General features: G+C 37.2%; 1 protein-coding gene across 2 annotated transcripts in view; it reads left to right on the top strand.

Moving 5' to 3' along the window:
* The window catches only part of LOC105043173 (pullulanase 1, chloroplastic), a 71,097-nt gene that overhangs the window by 40,399 nt on the left and 10,601 nt on the right, over positions 1–20,097 (top strand). The window contains exons 17-21 of one of the 2 annotated variants that reach the window (XM_010920617.4): positions 2,284–2,374; positions 2,540–2,611; positions 7,483–7,539; positions 12,398–12,466; positions 12,763–12,819. In XM_010920617.4, the coding sequence (XP_010918919.1) occupies positions 2,284–2,374; positions 2,540–2,611; positions 7,483–7,539; positions 12,398–12,466; positions 12,763–12,819 (346 nt within the window). The remainder of the gene's footprint in view (positions 1–2,283; positions 2,375–2,539; positions 2,612–7,482; positions 7,540–12,397; positions 12,467–12,762; positions 12,820–20,097) is intronic. The other variant, XM_073256123.1, reaches the window with a different exon arrangement.

The following is a 20,097-nucleotide window of genomic DNA, read 5'->3' on the forward strand; positions in this document are numbered from 1 at the left end:
TGAAGGAAAATACCTGAAAGTTTCAATTCCTTAAGAATTAAATGTTGATTTTGCAACTTTAGTTTAAAACCTTGGTTTTTGGCCGCGAGCCAAGTTTTCAACTTCCAAATGCCAAGCCCAGTTCTGTGCTGGTTCATTTTGATACACCTCAAATCGCCCACTTCAAAATGGTTCAGCAGACCATGATGCATAGCATATAATAGTACATGCACTACCTTGCAATATGTCAGAGGTACATTGCAGTAGCATTTTGAGCCTTATGAACAGATATACAACCATGGTTTTAGCTTTTTTTCAATGCTAAAAGGAAGTTAAATTATGTTGATGTTTTGAGCACCAAGTGTTGATAAGTTAATCTTTTTGGTCTTTGTATCTCCATTTGTCTCTCTCCACCCCGGCATTAGAATTATCTGAAGTCAGAACTATGTCCCACAATGATTTCTGTTTCCCAAGTTTCTTTGCAGAAGTTGTCTTTTTTATCAATGTTAATCAAAATATATTCTGTTGGGAATATTGTAATATTTTTGTGAGTGACCCATGGAACGTTTATTGTTCATAATGAAATTTGGAATCTACTAAAGTAGTTTAATTTAGTGTTCGTAATGTTGGATCCATCATTCACGATGAGTTTGTCTTTTTCTTATGGTGTCTATTATTAATGATTTTGTCAATATCTTCTATGCCAATTAGTGCTTGCCACTGGCCAATAAATTCTAGATCCTTTGTAACTATGATTGCAGATATGTACAAATGCTGATTCTAGGTTTCCATTCTAGATAATAGAACTTCAATGTATAGATGATTATGCCAGTGACTAGTGACTAATTCATTATGGTGGGTAGTACATTGTGTCTATGAATGTGATCTTATTATATTTTGTGGGTAATTGTAGTGTAACAACCCAAGACCTCACCTAAAAAAGCTAGCTAATATTAATGAAGTTCCTTGGCCTTGTTTAAGTATCCATGATCTTCCTAGTGCATAACCCATGTGGGACTAAGTGCACATATGCATGGGTCCTTACATACTCTCCCTATATAAGCATTGGTGTCCTTTCCAAACTGAATGACCAATCTCAAACATAATTACCTGCTATGATTGGATCATCGTTAGCCCCAAAAGGGCTTGTGCTGTAATATCCCCTAGTTCGTACGAGCCATGGGCTGTGTTTGCTCTGTAAGCATTTGTAAACACCTGGGACCTCATCCAAGAAGGTTAGCCAAAAGTTATTATTTAGGTTTATTGGCCTTGTTTAACTACCCTGGATATCTCCAATACATGCACACCAGAATGAATGCTCACATATAGAGTACTTTTTCTTATTTTCATCTCAGATTTTAGGCCTTCACAACTGTTTATAATGGGTAGAGTTAGTATTTGTCTTTTCCAGATAGTTTTTTATCACAATGTGAAGTACAGCTGAAAGACAAAAAGGCTAATCCATTATGGTGTGCAGTACATTGTGTCTATGAACGTGATCTTATTATATTTTGTGGGTAATTGTAGTGTAACAACCCAAGACCTCACCTAAAAAGGCTAGCTAGTATTATTGAAGTTCCTTGGCCTTGTTTAAGTATCCATGATCTTCCTAGTGCATAACCCATGTGGGACTAAGTGCACTTATGCATGGGTTCTCGCATACTCTCCCTATATAAGCATTGGTGTCCTTTCCAAACTGAAGGTCCAATCTCAAACACAATTACATGCCATGATTGGATTGTTGTCAGCCCCAAAAGGGCTTGTGCTGTAATATCCCCTAGTTCGTACCAGCCATGGGCTGTGTTTGCTCTATAAGCATTTGTAAACACCTGGGACCTCGTCCAAGAAGGTTAGCCAAAAGTTATTATCTAGGTTCATTGGCCTTGTTTAACTACCCTAGATCTCTCCAACACGTACACACCAGAACAACTCCTCACATATAGAGTAGTTTTTCTCATTTTCATCTCAGATTTTAGGCCTCATAACTGTTTATAACGGGCAGAGTTAGTATTTCTCTTTTCTAGATAGTTATTTATCACCATGTGAAGTACAGCTGAAAGAGATTCAATATGAGAAACTAGGCCATAGTCTTTTAAACTTGTGCTCATATTATGTGCATGAATTACAAACAATTGAAAAGTGAAAACAGAAAAGTAAAAATTAGATTATTTGACATGAAAGCTTGCACATGTATGAAAAAAAGTACTTCACATTCACAGTATTTCAGCAAATAAAAGCCTTGGGTGTGTTGTAGGCTTCTCTCTTTTTTTTTGCTTATTTCTGGACTTTTCTTTTTTGGACCAGTTTCAATGATCGAATGCGAGATGCAGTTCTTGGTGGATCACCATTTGGTCATCCACTTCAACAAGGCTTTGTTACAGGTCTATCTTTGGAGGTAGCTGTAATTTTTTTAATTACAATTGCATTTTTACTGATTTTTTTTAAAAAAATTATCAACATGTTAGTGAAAATGGCTCAGATTTAATTCTAAAATAGTGATCTGAGAGGTTTTTTCTTGATCATTTAAAACCTAACATTTCTTGATTTTCTTTTTATGTAGCCTAATGGGTATGATCACGGTGATAAATCTGTCACAGACAGAATGCTTTCATCATCAGCAGACCATATACAGGTTGCTTGCTTTGATATTATTGAAGTCGTAAACTTTCTGAATATTAACTGTGCTTTCTTCTGGAAACTTGCTTAGAAATTTCTATGCAGGATATGGATCTTCTGTAAAGCATTAACTTCATGAGGTCATGCCATCTGCTGGTGTATGGCACTAGACCCAAGAAAAGTGATTACCATATGATCTTGAAAATTGAAGATTCATAGCCTGCACAAAATTTCTATGTGACCATTCAAAAAGTAGCATTGTCCTTCACTTTTATTGCTTGTAGCCTGTAGGTTATAGTTTCTATGGAACTTTTTAATCATAAAGTATATCTAGCTGCTTTTGTTAGTGCTATAGTTGACATGAATGCTAATACTCAAGACTGCTAATGCTTCAATTATAAAGCAATGCAGGGCATATTTGGATCTCAAATAACCTCCTAGAATGCTAAGCTGACTATTTACCAGTGTCCCCTTTATCCACATGTGTGAATTTCATTATTGTTGCTTTACAGATGAATGTATAAATTTAGGACATTGAGCTTTTCAATACCAAAAAGTGATTAAAAATTTTGCCTTAATGTTGATTTTCACATAATGGTTTCTTGTGATTAGAGATCCAGAATATAATTGAATTTTAGTCACATATTAGTTGTTCATGTATCCATACTTACACAGTTAAACTGTAATAAAATTAAGGAAAAAAGCTTACTGATGTAAGAGGCTAAGCCAATAATTCTACTTCTCCATTCTTGCTTTGAAAAACTGCCAGTTCTTGCAGATATTGAACATTTTGACAAAAAAGTATGTGTTCTTCTAAAACTACTCAAGATTTCCAGATCAGAGGAGCAACCTGATTTCTTTATCTGGCAGTGGAAGAAGAGTTTACTATGCCTTGTAGAAGGATAACCATGAGCACATGTCTCTAATACATTTACATCAGTTGTAGCATATTTTTTACTAGGGATTATAATCTTACTTATCAAATTTTTGTAAGCTAACAAATGTCAGTGGTAGAGCCATAAATGACAAGTTACAGCCTTCTATTTGGGGCATTCAACTAAATAATAGTACTATACTTGCCTTTGGATTAGCTTAATGCCTTCAATCTTGATACCGGCACAAAATCTTCATTTTTAAATTAATATTGGTGAACAAATTTTCTTCAAATAGGAAATATCATCACCTTGTTGGAGGAAAAACAGCGATGGGTGTTTACCAAGTTGCTGTTTGCAAGAGATCAACCAAAAAATTGCCATGTAGCACATGATATTTTCTGGTTAGATGTAAAATTCACTTTCATTGTAAGCGCAAATGCTCAGAAACAGATTCCAGCTAAAATTTTGCTAATTAAAAGATAAACGGGTCCTATGGTTTGAGTGCAGCATTGTACCATTGACTGCAAAGTTGAATTTCGCTAACTTTATGTTCTTGAACTACATGTTTGAAACTAAAATTTAAGGGAAATGCTTGTCAATTCTTGCTAGATATGGATATTGCCCAAGAATAAACTTACACAAAAAGTTGAAGTGTACTTATCCAATAAAAAGATCAGCATCTTTATGGTTAGTTTTAGAAGTTTAGTTTCAACAGTGATACGAACCAAGAAACATATTCTCCAAAGCCACTGCACTTACATTGAGTCCTTTTCACTTTCCTCTTTTCTAGCTCTTCACCTGGCTTTCTTGGACAAACCTGAAGTTGTGGCATGGAATAAGTAGAGGATATTTTTGCAACTTTGTCAACATCTCTTATGCTTGCATGAACTGTTGGATGTTCAAGAAAAATTAAACCATTTTGTATATAGATGCATGAGAAAATAGCAATTGTAAAAGAGATGATGGCAGTAAAAGAATAAATGTTCACAAAATAATAAATCATTTTATAATGTGCATATATTCGGATAATTAGAATTTAATATGCAGTCTTTGATTCACGAGAAAGACACCAATAGCATTCATTTACCAGCTTGATAAATATTTTCAACTAAAGAGATGAGGTATGTGGGGGGGAATATTGATGTCTAATTCCCAAGATGGCTTTTGCAAAATTGGAGAAAGGTATAGAGTTCATCTATTATTATTGGCTCAACTTAGGTGTTACATGCTAACTATCTTTGACAAATGTCGCCTTATAGTAAAGTTATACATTCTCAAATTTTTATCATGTTTGATCTATAAAGCTTGAGAACATTTAGCTTGATATTGTGTTATAATATCTATATTGTGAATCGTTCATTAGGATTATGCTTTCTTTATTGATAATCTGGACATCCGTCGAACAAGGTTCAGCAGCCCAAATGCCTTTTTTTGGTTGTTCTTAGGGCAAAATCCTATAAAAACTAAGAAGCATGCAAATAAAATACAAGTAGGATTTGAATTTCACTCATACCAATTAAGGATGGGTATAGTGCATGTGTTAGCAAGTATCATACTGACAAAGGTTATCAATGAGTGTGCATAGATACACCAAAGGTGCCCTCTGTATCCCATATTTTAGCCTCCAAATTCTTATTTTGGATTTTCTGATTATGTTTTCTTGTCCTCGTGCTATTCTTCTGCAAAAAATAAGGCAAGAGAATCTATCTTAGTGCTTGAGTTGTGGTTTTCTATTCATGCTAATGTCAAGGACATGCATATTTATGCACGAGCTAAACAACTTAGAATCTATAATAAATTTAAAATTTACATCTTAAAAAGCAATTGAAATAATACTAGATTCCTACTTAGAAAATGCTTGGTACATTTTTCAAATACATTCAAGCTTTGTTTACTAAGAAGAAAAAAGTCAAACACGTTTTGGGCGCAAGCATGGTACTAGAGAATCATAAAGATTGGAAACCTATCTTGCTAAGCAAGGTTTGTCATACCGTGCCGAACTGGCCGGTACACCCCATCTTGTACCGGACCGGCGGGGAACCGGCACGATTCGATCGATAAAATCGATACACTGGCGGTACCGAAGAATAAAGAATGGAAAGTGAGAAAGAGAGAGAGAGGGAAGGGAAGTGAGGGAGGCGGGAGCCGCCGGAGGCCGGCGGTGGCCGGCTGCGGCCGTCGGAGGGCTTTCGAGCCCCGTATCGCCCGATAGGACTTTCAAGAGAGCAAAAAAGAGAGAGAGAGCACTCGGAGGGGGGGCGGAGAATCTACCGGACAGACGGTGCCTCCGTTGCGAGGCTCCCGGTGGCCGATGAGCCGACGCCGACAGCCTGAGGACGACGTCTGTTTCGATTTTTTTTTTAATTTTAAACTTATGAAGTCGGCAACTGGGTTATCGACTTAAGAATTTTTTTTTAAAAAAACAAAAATCGTGAAGCCGGCAAATCGGTTGCCGACTTCACTTAAAATCATGTTTTTAAAAAAAATTGCGAAACAGGGGCGATGCCCCTGTTTCACGCTTGCGGCGCTGCGCGCGTGGACGGCGCCCTCCGACGGCCACGACGGCCAGTCGGAGGCCGTCCAGCGGCCCCGCCGGCTCCTTCCCCTCTTTTTTTTTTTCTTCCTCTTTCTCTCTCTCTTTTTCTCTCTATTTCTCTCTTTTTTCTTCCGGTTCGGGTCGTCGGTTCGGTACGGTATGAAACCATACCGTACCACCGGCCGGTCGAAATGGCCGGCGGTATCGGTTCAGCAAACCTTGTTGCTAAGGATTTAAATATCGTGGGATAAGACCATCTCGATTTTTCCATAGAATGGAAACCCGCATCTCATCACTTAGGATGGTTGATGTCCATCCCATCTTGGTCCATTTCTTGACTCATCCTGTCCTTGCACCTAGGATGGTGAGAAGCCCCACCACCCACTAGTATTTAAAACCTTGTATCTCACATTCATTTAGTTGTCTACAAACTTTTATGGTATGTATATGCATAGACTCAATCATATGTCAATGTCTAGGTTTCCCTTGCTTCTGCGGCAAAAAAAAGGTCCCTATATCTTGTTGTTTGATTCTTAGGGTTTGAGTTCTTCTTTAAAGAAGATAAATGATTTGAAGAAAAGAAGAAAGCATGAGTCTTGTGAGGAAGCAAGAAAACGTTTAATATAGTTCCTTGATCATGTGTATTGCATAAGTGACCAGCCACTTAAAATACAAAGATGGATTAACTTGGCCCCAGTTAAATATTAGTGGGATGGGATGAGTGGGCAACTGGATTGGGATTGGATGGGCCATTCATTTTCCCAACTCCCAAGTGCTAGGACATAGGGTGTCCAGTTCCATGGGACATAGGGCTCTGTCACTCGGTCTGACGTATACCATATTTTCACTCTAGTTGGGCATCAATCATGTGATTAGCAGCCCATTAAGATAGAGGAAGGTAGATGATTTGACTAAAAGAAACAAGTAGTTGGATAAATTTGGAACGTCCCTGGTCCTTGATCAATATTCTTATTTTCAATTCTTTTTTGTTTTTGTAGCCAAAGTGGTCAAAACAAAATTAAAAAAGCAAACAAACTTTTTCATTGTTAAGATCAAGGTTTGCCATATCGGTATTAGACCTCATACCGATACCATGCTGGTACAGTGATAGTACGCTGGTATGGAGGTCCATTTGCATACTGAGACTCGATATGTGCCCTATACCAAGTCTTGGTTTGGTACTAATATGGTACGGTACAACCAGTACAAGACTGTACACACTGGTATGACAAACCATGGTTGAGAGGATTGCTTTATAGTGACTTGTGTTGCCAATGGATATAACCCTTGACTAGAAGTAATGATAGAAAATGATTTGTAAATCGGATTTATATGTCCTTTGTATGGGATAAAGGAATGATGAGTATATTTATGCTGATGATTCCTGCATTCTGTTGACTGCATTTCTCGTTTGCTATCTATTTTAGTTTTTATAATTTATTATTGACTGGAAATTATTAATTACTAATGTCTCAGGTTGGATTAGCAGCTAATTTGAGAGACTTTGTTCTTACAAATCATGAAGGAAAAGCTGTAAGAGCTGAAGCACTAAATATTCCTGGATTCACTTGCTAAACTTTATTTTGTTCCTTTTTCTGTGCAATCCTTGCTGAAACCTTTGCTTTTCTTGGGAACATGGGGGGTGGTGGGGAGGGTGTTAGGATGTGAAGTCCACAATCTCGGTACCAGATATTGTGTCGGTACCTTATCTGTTCCATATGGTACAGTATGCATCCTATACCAAAATAGCTCTCAAATTATTTTTCTTAATATTTATCTAGGTACACCTCGATATAGGTTGGTACGCTTCGGTACAAGTCGGTAAGCTGCTTAGTATAGGGCGGTTCGCTTTGATGCAGGGTGATTCAGGGTCTGTACCAACTTGGAGTGGAGTTTTGTACTAGTTTTCTTCTGATACAGTATGGTGTGGTCCATACTGAGCGATACGGGGTGGTATGGCAGACCATAGTGTATACGTTTATAAGTATATGAAATTGTGTGTATATCCTTGCAAATTTATTTGTGCATTTATAATTATTTCTTTTTGCATATATACCCTTATAAATATTTGAAATTGCATGTATATTTTTGCAAATTTACTATTTGCATATATATCCTTATAAATTATTTCTTGTTCCGCATCTTCCCTTATTAAGGGCATACACACAAAATATATATATATATGTGTGTGTGTGTGTGTGTGTGTGTGTGTGAGGATATACATGTGAAAAGAAATAATTTATGAGGATATACACATGCAAAAAAAGAAATTTTAATGGTGTACACATAAATAGTAAAATTGCAAGGGTACACACATAATTTCAGATATTTATATGGGTATACAAGAAAAAACCATTTTTGTCCTCTCTTTCTCCAAATTGAAACATGAGAATGTGTTGTATGAATGTAACACAAACAAACTTCACAGCTGGGGTGTGATTGCCTACTTTTATTGCTTCAATAAGTAATAATGCACTTATTCATGATAATATAATCTATATTATTTGTATACACAACATACTCTATTGATTTAGGTCTATTAAGCCTATTAGAGCCCGATACTTTTTACATTATGCTCTGCCTATGAAACTTGAAAGTGTGAGACAGTGTGACTGTGTGAGACTTCTAATAGAGTTTGCTTTCTTGTCAATCAAATGCATGCAGGGCTGTCTGAACCACTAACAGGGAATAATCATGAGTAGTGACCATCAATACTAATATATTTCATTTGGTTATGGAATATCATATGTTGTTTACATACAAATATCACTTTAAATATCAATGATCTAGGTATAGGTTTAGATGTGTACCATTGCCCCAACTAAAGGATGAGAGATCCTCCATAAATGATACTTTGGCATGAAAATAGTGATCATTAATCATAATGTCTAACTCATTCCCCAGCCAATCCCTCTTTCTTACATTCTTTGTGCTATTTCAAATTATAAGTAACATAAAAGTTATAGTTCCTGAAATAAGATCCCATTCTCTTGCCAATCTCTTCTCCTTTGGCTACCAAAAGCTAAGTTGTGATGTATTAGGATATGCATTTTAGAATTGTATAATGCAAATCAGGAATCTCATTATAGTTGGAGTCCACCAAGAATTTGCAGTCTTCCTAAGCTTTCATGAAGAAAAATGGTCCAAATATCCATATGATAGAGACCAAACAGGAGCCATCTTTACATAAAAGTAAGTTTGTGCAGTCTATAGAAAAGTGACGAGCGTGTTAACTCTTAATAAAGCCATTGCCATTGTTTTAAAAGACCATAAGTGGCAGATGGGCTCCTAGGGGGGCATCTAGTGCTGAGGTGGATGCTCAGAGGTGAAGCAGCCCAAGAATTAATTTATAAACGTTAATGAATATATTTTGGAAAGATGATATACCAAATAAGATGTATGAAATGAATGGATTCATCTTTGTCCATACAGATTGCTGAAACCAAACTTAAAATCTGGTCAGGTAATTTAACACTTAATATAGATCAAGCCCTTTATGCCTGTGTAGACTTCCCTCTTAATTATTAAGTAGAAATTTCATTTCTAAAGCTATGCACTTTGATAGTGATCCAAGTGTTGATGTATTCCACATATCTATGTATTATAATTTGAAGAATGATGCATTCAAGAGCTGTTGATCTTCAACACCATGTATAGATCTAATTAACTCTTTAATTTGTTCTATTTTTCTTTTACTTCTGTTTAGTTTTAGTTTTGTTGGATCGTAATGTGTGTGTGGCTAAGATTACATAATCAAAAAGCCATATGAGACAGTAAACTAAGGCAATATGTGTCACGGCTTAATAATAATATTAGTAAGCCTCATCAGTCACTGATAAGTTGGTGAGCAAAATGCTGTAATGGACTAATGATCATTGTTCACTTCAGTAACCATGAAAAGTAACTGATGCATTTTAAAGGATATTTCAGGGAGTATAAAAGTGCTATTAAGGTTCTTCTTTTCCTTTCCAAAAAAAAAAAAAAGGTATTTGAGTTATCCAATCATTCCTCCAGAATATGAATGAAAATGTATTCTTGTTTCTTCCATAATGTGAAGCCTTAGAAGTGTGATGCTTGCAATCCTAGGTCTGAGTCTTAATTTCATTGTTGTATGAGGCCACTAAGTCTTGATCTATTTGCTTTTTTTTTTTCATTCTTTTCTTGTAGATTGATTTCTCACAGAAATTTCAGCAAGCTTAGTTTTGATTATTCAACCATATAAACCCTTAGGGACTAGTTTAGGGCCTGGACTCCTAACTCTCGGTAAAAATAATGGCTATCCATTGCCTTCTCTTTCAAGAACATTAATGTCTGGTTTACTTATACTAAAAAAACCAATCTAAACTAAAAATTTCAGTGAACATTTATAATAACCCTACTATCCTAAACCCTAGAAGTCCCATTCCATAGACTCTCCTGCATCAAGTTTGTTACCCATCCTTGCTTGCATTTGCAAAGATTGTAGCTATGAGATACTACACAATTGATGCTCGCATTATTGCTCGAAGCTACATATCTAGCACGCATTATATTTTACATGTGAATAGTAGATGATATTAGGATTTCAGTTTATTATTGTATAGTCTATAACAAGGTCTGTTGAACCATGCCAAACCAGCCGTTTTGGGGTGTACTAAACTGGATTGGTTGGTTACCGGCATGTTTCATTATCTTGGTTCAAAATCAAGGGGGAGGGAGGAGAAGAGACCCGGGGGGGGGGGGGAGGGGGGGGAGGAAGGGAGGAGGCAGTGAGAGAGGAAGGGGGAGCACTATTCTGATGAGGGCTTCCGAACCTTCCCTCCCTCTCTCTTGGCCTCTCTTTCTCCCCTTCCTCTCCCTCCCTCCCTTTTTCCTTCTCCCTCTCTCTCTTCCTCTTTCTCCTCGCTCTCCCTCCCCCTTTCTTGGTACACACTGGAACAGCATGGTGGGGACCCATACTATGCCGAACTGATCGCCAATTGATATGCCCTTTGGTACTAGTTTGGCGAACCTTGGACTATGGAAGAATCGGACCTTTTATCTTTCCGAGGATCAAAAAAATATCATAATTTTAGTCTAAGGAGGTGAATTATAGTTATAAAAAAGGGGGAAATGCAGTTATTAAAGCCAATGACCTCGAAATTGTAGAAAATCAATGCTTGGATAAGAGATGGGAGAATTACATGTTTCATGGCCAGGTGATTGCACTGTCTGGAGAGAGAACCAAGTCCTATATGCAATGTAAGCATGATAAATCATAGGGCAAACAGAAGACTCACAAGATATCATAACATTTGATGTCATCATCCATTAGCTATGTGTGCTGCATTGAAGATGTTGAAATAGACAAGAATTCAGTCAAATACATATCTGAATCTCCTGAAGGAGCTGATGTGGTGGACATGTAGCTGCTTGAGTGTTGACTGACAGTGTCACTCAATGCAGGGAGCTAAATATACATGATAGGGAGACAATTATGATGAAGAAAAGCATAATTCTAAGTGTTGATGATGATTCAGTGAAAAGATGGTTGAAAGGTTGAATATTAAATTATTAGCATGTGCAAGATTTGAGTAATTGGCTAAAAGGTCTTACATCTGGCTAAGCAGGGTCGCAGAAAAAAAGACAAACTAAGCATTGCTTTGATTAGCCAAAGATTGAAGAGAGAGAATGGAGACCCTGAACTGATAGTAACTCATAGAACCTTATGAACAGGCACCCTTCTAAGAAGATTCAATATGATGATCCGGTAGCTCCAAAATGGAAAACATGCACTGCACAAGTCTCTTTTTTTTTTTTTTTACATTGAAGAAAATACAAACAAGCTGCAAAATTTGCTGAGATCTTTTAGGTGTGTCCACCAAGAATTTAAGTCCTAAATCACTTTGTGGCTTTCTCTATGATGGTATTGTTGTTTTGTGGGGTGAAAGTGACCCACAAATAAAGAATCCTAAATGTTATGCTCTTGTACTCCTAGATAGTAACTAGTATGATCTACTTTTGGATGCTATTCAGGAGTCTAAACAGGACAGCTGGGTGTAAAAAGTTATATCAGCATGCAGTATGTCAAATATATCTTGCACCAGTCAGATGCAAGTGGCCCCAATGCATGACAATGTGATTTATGCACATAAACTGTATATGCTATCAATTCCATCACCCTAATATTTTATTATTGACGAGTGCCTTTATCTTTCTACTATTTTACCATAGGTATTTTTAGTAGATTTATTAGAATTTTTTTCAATCTAGATTTTTTTCTTGTGGGCTTCACAAGTCTTGTTTCTAAATAAACTTCATGGCCACGTTGTACATTTTGCATTCTGTGGATATTTTTTTCAACCGAAGTCTTTGACTCAGAGTGGAGGGGGCCATATATTGATTGTTTTATTGGTATGGTTTCTGTTAACAGATGAAAGGATCCGAAGTTTTGACTCATGATGGAGTGCCAGTTGGATATGCTTTAAGCCCCACGGAAACAGTAAGAACTATAAGTACTCTATTGTTAGCTTGGATAGTGACACAAGCAGATATCACCCATTCGCATCAAGGCATGATGTAATTCCAGTTTGCACTTGTTGATAATTTCCTGGAAGAGTCTAATAGTACACTTCATCTTGGGCATCTAATAAATTCTTCTGTTTGAATGTTTTATTGAGCTATACTCAGTGGATTTAAGGGAAGATTTGGATTTTATGCTGTTCACTATTAATGAATTATATCAATATGTCAAAAATTAAAAGATCTTTATATGGCTGATGCTTGTTACGTTGTCAGGTCAACTATGTGTCTGCACATGACAATGAAACTTTGTTCGACATAGTCAGTTTGAAGGTATAGTAAAACTTTATTTTTCTGATATATAGTTCTCTATTCACACATTATTCATTCCATATATTACTTTTCTTTTTGCCACTTAAGATTATTTTATAAGATTAAATCACTATCTCTCAATTTTATTTAGCACAATATCCTTCTCTAGATCCACAATTTATCATGTTGGCACTGGGTCAGCACATTTTTGTGACCCTCCAACCTCTACCATTCCCACTTAAGTGTGCCCTTAACTCTATTGTACTTGCGTCTCTCATCTATGTGAGCAAGTGGAAGATGTATGATGATAAGTTCTATTAGAAGTTCTTTGATAATAAGTTAAGGGGAAATTATAGATTGAGTTTAATAGCATATTAGATAAATATAGGCAAGAAAAATTAGAAGAAGATTATGCGGATGCATTTATATAAGAAAATCATTGTTGCTTCTCTTTTGCAGTTCTAATTCATAAGTAACCGTCTTCATTCTCGCACTCCCAATCTAAAAATATATCTAAGGGATTTTTGACTAAAACGGACTTGTACATAACATATGTAACAAACCAAGAAGGCGGGACCTCACACAAACAAGCTGGCCAGAAGGTATGGTATTCTGTATCGACTCGAACTAGCCGATACATCTTGTATTGTACCGTACCGATGGAAAACTGACATGGTTCAGACCAATTTTTCGGTATATGGCCCAAATCGGACTGTACCAGTCAGTTCGGCACGGTACGGGCCCGAACCGCACGAAACTAGACGGTTCAGTCTGATTCAGTGCGATACGAGTCCAGTTTAGTATGGTTCAACGCGGTTTTCTTTTTTTAGTGGCGGTGGGTGAAATTTTTTTGATTTTATTAATATCGATACGGGTGGTATGATACAGTACTGTACCATGCTGTACCAAGCAGGAACTGGTACGGATCTCAATATCGGTTCCTGAAACCTTGTTAGAAGGTATTTCTTTAAGTTCCTTGGCCATGTATAAGTTGTCACTCCTCTAACCTAATGCCTAGGTCGACCATTTGACACGCGTGCGCACTCTCTAAGATAAGACCCAAGAGAATATGTAAGGCCTGAAAATTCATTATAATCTTAATATCAGTGAACAATAATGATCTCAAATTATAATAATTAACAAAATTTGTATAATTACAAAATTCAATCATTTGACCGGCATCAATGATGCTCTATCTATTGCTCCTGTCACCCATGATCCCAATCATAGCCAAGTACTAAGTATCTAGCATCCTTGCAAGAAAAAAAGAAAGAGGTGGTGTGAGCTTTACAGTCTACCAAGAATTTTCACACACTAACACCAATATAATGATAATTAATGAGAAATTATCAGTGATAGTTATATAAATTTCTTGCCGCAAAATATCACAATCATAAAATGTGCATAGCAAATACATTAAGGTTCGCTGTCTCAATATAAGACCCGCAATGATGAAATCTTAGTATAGTGTTAGTGTGCGGTATGGTATGGTATGATGGTGTCGGTAAAGGACGGTTCGATGTATCGGTACAATACGGTATGTCCCATACCGTTCGGTATGTCCCATACAATGAACACTGAAATACATAAATCACATCAAATAACTATCTTAAATTAGCATATATCGGATCTGATAATATTTAGATTCTCACTTTGGACTACCACAATCACATTTCTGGCTCATGGTGGGACATCAACAAGAACCGCATTTTCAGTCCATGGTAGGGCATCAATAGTACCATATTTCCGAAGGGCATCAATAGTACCATATTTGCTGCCTGTGGGAGGATATCAATAACATGGCTAGTCTGGAGTACCACAATCAACCATTTAGATACCATTTATTTCTATGCTTGTTAAGTAAATATAATTCAAAGCCATATTCTTTGCAAAATTCGATGCTCATGAGTATCAAAATCCAAACAAACCAAAAGCAACATATGCTACATATTTACATTAAGAACTATATAATCTTCAATAGATAATTGTATAATAACAATTATTATATACCATGCAAAGTGAAAATCATCAACGCATGAAAATAGTGTATATACATAAATGATCAATGTTCGGGAATCCTTACCTCTACTAGCGGCAGACATAACTCGGTAAGTATAGTCCCACGCTGTGATCTACCAAACCAAGATGTTGTGTGCCCTGCTCAAAGCCTTCTTGCATCGATGACTTCACTATAGAATCAAACCCAAATATCAAGACAAAATTGCTTAGTGGATATTAACAACCTAGACCTCCTACTGGAGTCCACCAAGGATCCATCACTAGGTCCCTAAATCCCCTTCTACTAATCATTTGGATCAACTAGAGAGAGAGGAGAGAGAAAGTAAGAGTGAGAGAGGAAAGAGAAAGATAGAAGAGTGAGGGCTTTCTCCTTGACACAAAAGAAAGTCTCTTACCCCTTTCTTCCAAAACAAACGAAAGATTAATGCTTCCAAGGATTGCAACGGGCTGATGGGCTACGCATGGTGTTGTCCGGACGGCAAGGCAATGGTGACGACTTGTATGATAAGTTGTGGCTGATGGTTCACGCCAGCATGGAAGAAAAAGGAAAAGAAAAATAGGGGAGACCCTATTGATAGAATCTGATGATCACCCAACGAGCGATGACATCCATGGTACCCCAAAAAAGAAGGGGAAAGAGGTTTAGTTGCCATACCTCATCTCTTGTGAAGTATTTGTTCCTCTTCTCGATGAGAATTGATGGTCGCTTGCTAAGAAAACTCAATAGAAAACCAAGGGGACTTTTTGATGAAATCGATGGCACTTGACAGCCATACCAGTGATGGAGAGCTCTTAGAAGTGAGGGGGATGGCTTTTATAGAGTGATTCCTAAGGTTTCGTTGGAATTTAACGAGCCCTAGGACTCTTTCCATCGGACTTTATGGAGGAGGCAGACTCCCCTTAAGAGTCCTCTTCTGCCTCATGTGCCAATTTCATGCGGTTTTGAAATTTTTTCGGTCCTATGCCAAGATTCGTGCATGCTTATAGGTCGGTCAATGGATCAAGCCTCTACATAAGTATTCAAGTTCTTCATACTGCATAGTTGATTTCAAACTAAACACATGCCCACATGGGTATACACATACTCTTCTATTTAAATCCTAGCATCCTTACCGGGCTAAGGATCCAATCCAACGAATGCTGTCTCGGTACGGGGATCCAGACCAGTGCCATCCTGTTGCTGTGTTGGTATGGGGCAGGTTTTGTAATGCCCCCTGTACCATGTATTGATACCGAACTAGTATGGCACAATATGCTTTGTACCATCTAGTTTGGTAGGGTATGGCATACATTTGTCTAATCTCAAATAGAATCACATTTCAAATGCAATTGCATACCATGTTCAGCTCATGTTCAACCCATGGTTTACCATCTTGGTATCGGATCCCGTATCAGTACCAGCCTATTATAGTGTCAGTATGCGGTTCGGCATGGTATGAGATAGCATACCAAGTATTGGTATAATATAAAACACCATACCAGTATGGTATGGTACATACCCTATATCAGGCAGTATGACATTGTGATAGACCATGGGTCAATCCCAAAAGGGCCTATGCTGTAGCATCCTTTAGTCTACATGAGCTGTGATTTGGTCTACTCTAGTACTATTTGTAATGACTAATAACCCAAGATCTTACCTAAAGAGGCTGGTTGGAAGGTTTTTTTAGGTTCATTGGCCTTGTATCAGTATCCAAGATCTTCACAATGTATAGCCATATGTGACCAAACACATGCCTTTCCACATAGCATACTATCTATTAGCCTTCCATTTTCTTAAGTTATGGATGCTTTTACTATTTTGGCTTTTAGAATAGAGAGATTTTTTATTTGAAACAAAACAAGAACATAAAGAAAAATAAATAGAGGAAGATATCTCAAACTTTCTTTACTCCTTTCTCTTTTATTCTAGCTGGACTATATGCCTCAAATCTTTGGTCCCATAACTTACAATGCTAATATGGGTAGAAAGATACCATACCTTCATGAGCTCGGGATGCAGTAACCACTACATGCTTATACAGAATTCCTCCACAAGCATAGAAGGCATCTCATTATGATATCATAAAGCAAGTAGCGAAATCAAATAGTCATCTAAATAAGTTTAAATTTTAAATAAACTAAAATCGAACTTACTGTATTACCCATGATTTTCAGAACCATCCCGAACCGGACGGTTTGAGACGTGTCGAATCGGACCGACAAGGAATCGGGACGATTTTGGCCGGATTTTCGAAAATAGTCCGAACCAGTTGGTTCGGTACGGTTTCGGGTTGAACCACCCAGTTTGGTGCGGTTCAGTCCGGTTCGGCCCGATGTCTTTTTTTTGCTGGTTGTGGAATATTTTTTGATTTTTTTATTGTCGGTATAGACGGTACCATACGGTACGATCGGCTACCGGCACGAAATCCGGTATCGATATTTAAAACCTTGGTATTACCAAATTCTAATAATATCCAATTGTCTTGCATCATATTTTTAATAATACCCTAATCTAAAATTAAAAAAAAAATTCAGAACTATGCTTCTAATCACTCTTCCAAAAAACACCCACATGCCATCTTAGTTTTCAAAATCTATAAAAATAATAAAATATTGAATAATGAACTGGACGGTCCAGTAAGTAATGAACACTTAAACTAGATAAATCAGATAATAAGATAAATAATAATGTACTTAAAATAAGCATATGAAGTATATCAGTTTAAAGCGAAATCTATATGTGCAGCATTATCAAAATATTATGCATGCGAACTCAATCCTTTTCAAAATTTAAATTTCGTTCATAAATCCAATTTCTTTCAAAACGTCAAGTCCGTCTTGTTAGCTATGAACTATGATCACACTTATATCTTGTGGCTAGGTTAGATAATAAATTTAGAAATAGTCATATTGTCAATGCATAATCCCCCATTAGCAGGATATCAAAGTGCCAACATATAACCTTCATTGTCAAGGCATTGAAGTGCCAACATATAAACCTCAATAGCAGGATATCAAGTGCCAAAATATAACCCTACTAGGCACTAGTAGAGTATTAAAACATAGTTTGACTGCAAGTCCAAATCCATCTCCAATAATATTTTTTTAAAAAAAATATGTTTTATGTTCCAAATTGAAAGATGCATAAAATCATGCGATATCGAACTCAATCGAGCATAATCCATATTGAAATTGATACATTCAACCATGAGTCATATAATATTCCAGAAAAAGGCATATTCAATAATAAAATGCTATGCTTCAGGTTCATAAATTATGAATAGTTTGATTCAGAAAATATTTATAATTTATCGATAAATCTGAAAAAAAAGTTACATTACTTAACCTACAAGTCTATGAAAAAATCCATATAATCTTGTAAAATATTTTCTCAAAATGTTTAACTTATAGACCATATCATAGTATCCCCTATATGGATTCAATTCCAACAATCAGAGAATATCGACTGAAAATTCGGACAATGATGGAAAAGTATGAGAAAAGGATGGTGGAGGGATAGCACTGACCAGACAATAGTGCCTAACGATTTGGGTCAGTCTGATCAGAGCAACTTCATTTGATCATGGTCAAACCAAAATACAAGGACTTAATAGAGATCAATGACTAAATCTCGTGGTGCTCAACAAAGGCCAGGACTCAAGGTGGTGTTGACACATGACCCAACTAATAGGGTGGTTCAAGGCCCTTGCATTGGGGTCAACTCAGGTTCAAAGCAAAGGGCTAGGGAGCCCCTTCTAGGTCCATAGAATAGGTAGAGAGAGAGGGAGAGAGAAAGAGAACTTAGAGAGAGAAAGAAAGAGAAACAAGTGATTCTTCTCTCCTTTTCTTTTTTTTTTCTTTAACAGGCAGAGGGGCTTTAGCCTCCTCCAATTGGGAAAATAGAGGATGATCTGGTCAGTACATGGCGGTGGCTAGAGAGCAACTGCATGCAATGATGGTGAGTAGCAGCGAGTGGCCGGTGGTGATGAGCATCCAATGGAAGAAAAAAAACCAAAAATAGGGGACTTCAAAATTAAAATAGAGCACCCTATTGAGATGGAATCTAACGACCATCCAGCCGAAGACCTTCATCTAAAGACTAAGCAAAGATGTGGATGATGATTAATTAAAGGCTTGGAGGTTTATTACCTTGTTCCGGCAATGTTTCGGCCACGGCGATGGTAGATGACATTCGGAACGAAGCTTGGAAAACACTGGTGGTCTCCCGACTTGAGGTTGAGAACTGTGTTGAAGATCAAAGGGAACTAGGGTAGGCTTAAATAGAGGTGGATTCGAGGGAATCTAGTGCTCATGAAGGTCCCCAGTTAGCGGACTCCTGCATGGAGTCGAAGGAGGCTACTCCTATCGGGAGTCTACCTCTTCATAGCATGTGTGATGCATGTGTCTCCTCTCCCCTAGCATGTGTAGAGCATGTGTCAAGCTTAAGAAAGTTTCAATTTTTTTATTATTTCTTATTTCTAGTTTGGACCATATGGGTTTTGGTTCTTTGGCTGTTTTGGACTGATTCTAGCATACTAGGCTAGTCAAATGGAGCAAGCCTAGTTCAATATTAAGCCACAAAGGCTGAGTATTATAAAAGAAAACCAATCAAATGTACACCTCTGTTCTAATAGTTTTTGCCGCAATAGCGGTAGCTTCTAAATCCATGACCCAAATCTACTTTAAGAGCATCTTATGATCTAGCCTTGGCCATCAAATCCCAAATAATACTACACAAGGTATGCTATACCATCCCGAAGTAAGCCATATAAGGCATACCATACCGTATTGGTACCAAACCGATATGCAGTATGAGAAGCATACTGACACTCGATATGCCAAATTGGCCCTCCATACTAAGCATATGTCACAGTAAGGGGGTGGCACTGACACAGAGCCGGTACCAAGATGGCATACCTTGATACCATATCCTCCACCAATGTGAGTGTAGTTTTCATCTCCTACTTGAATGCAACCATAGACTATTCTCAGCTTAGAATCATTACCTTCTCTAACACTAAATAATTGTCACTGCAGTCATTGCCAACTTAAAAAATGCCACCCACCAGGTCATTATTACCCAAGCTATATGACCCAAAGCAAGCTATGAGTTTATCTAGCCCTCTAAGTCTCCTCCTGATCATCACTACTTGCATCTAAAGCTCTAGTTTTGAATGCAACAACTTTGGCCAAGGTTCACAAAACCAAATATCATGAGTCATACTGATTAGGTACATGGTACCATATTGTATTGTATCGACACATGATACTCAGATCAGTGTGTTAGGTGCCAATTCA

Source organism: Elaeis guineensis, chromosome 4 (genome assembly GCF_000442705.2).
Source record: "Elaeis guineensis isolate ETL-2024a chromosome 4, EG11, whole genome shotgun sequence".
NCBI classification, from domain to species: domain Eukaryota; kingdom Viridiplantae; phylum Streptophyta; class Magnoliopsida; order Arecales; family Arecaceae; genus Elaeis; species Elaeis guineensis.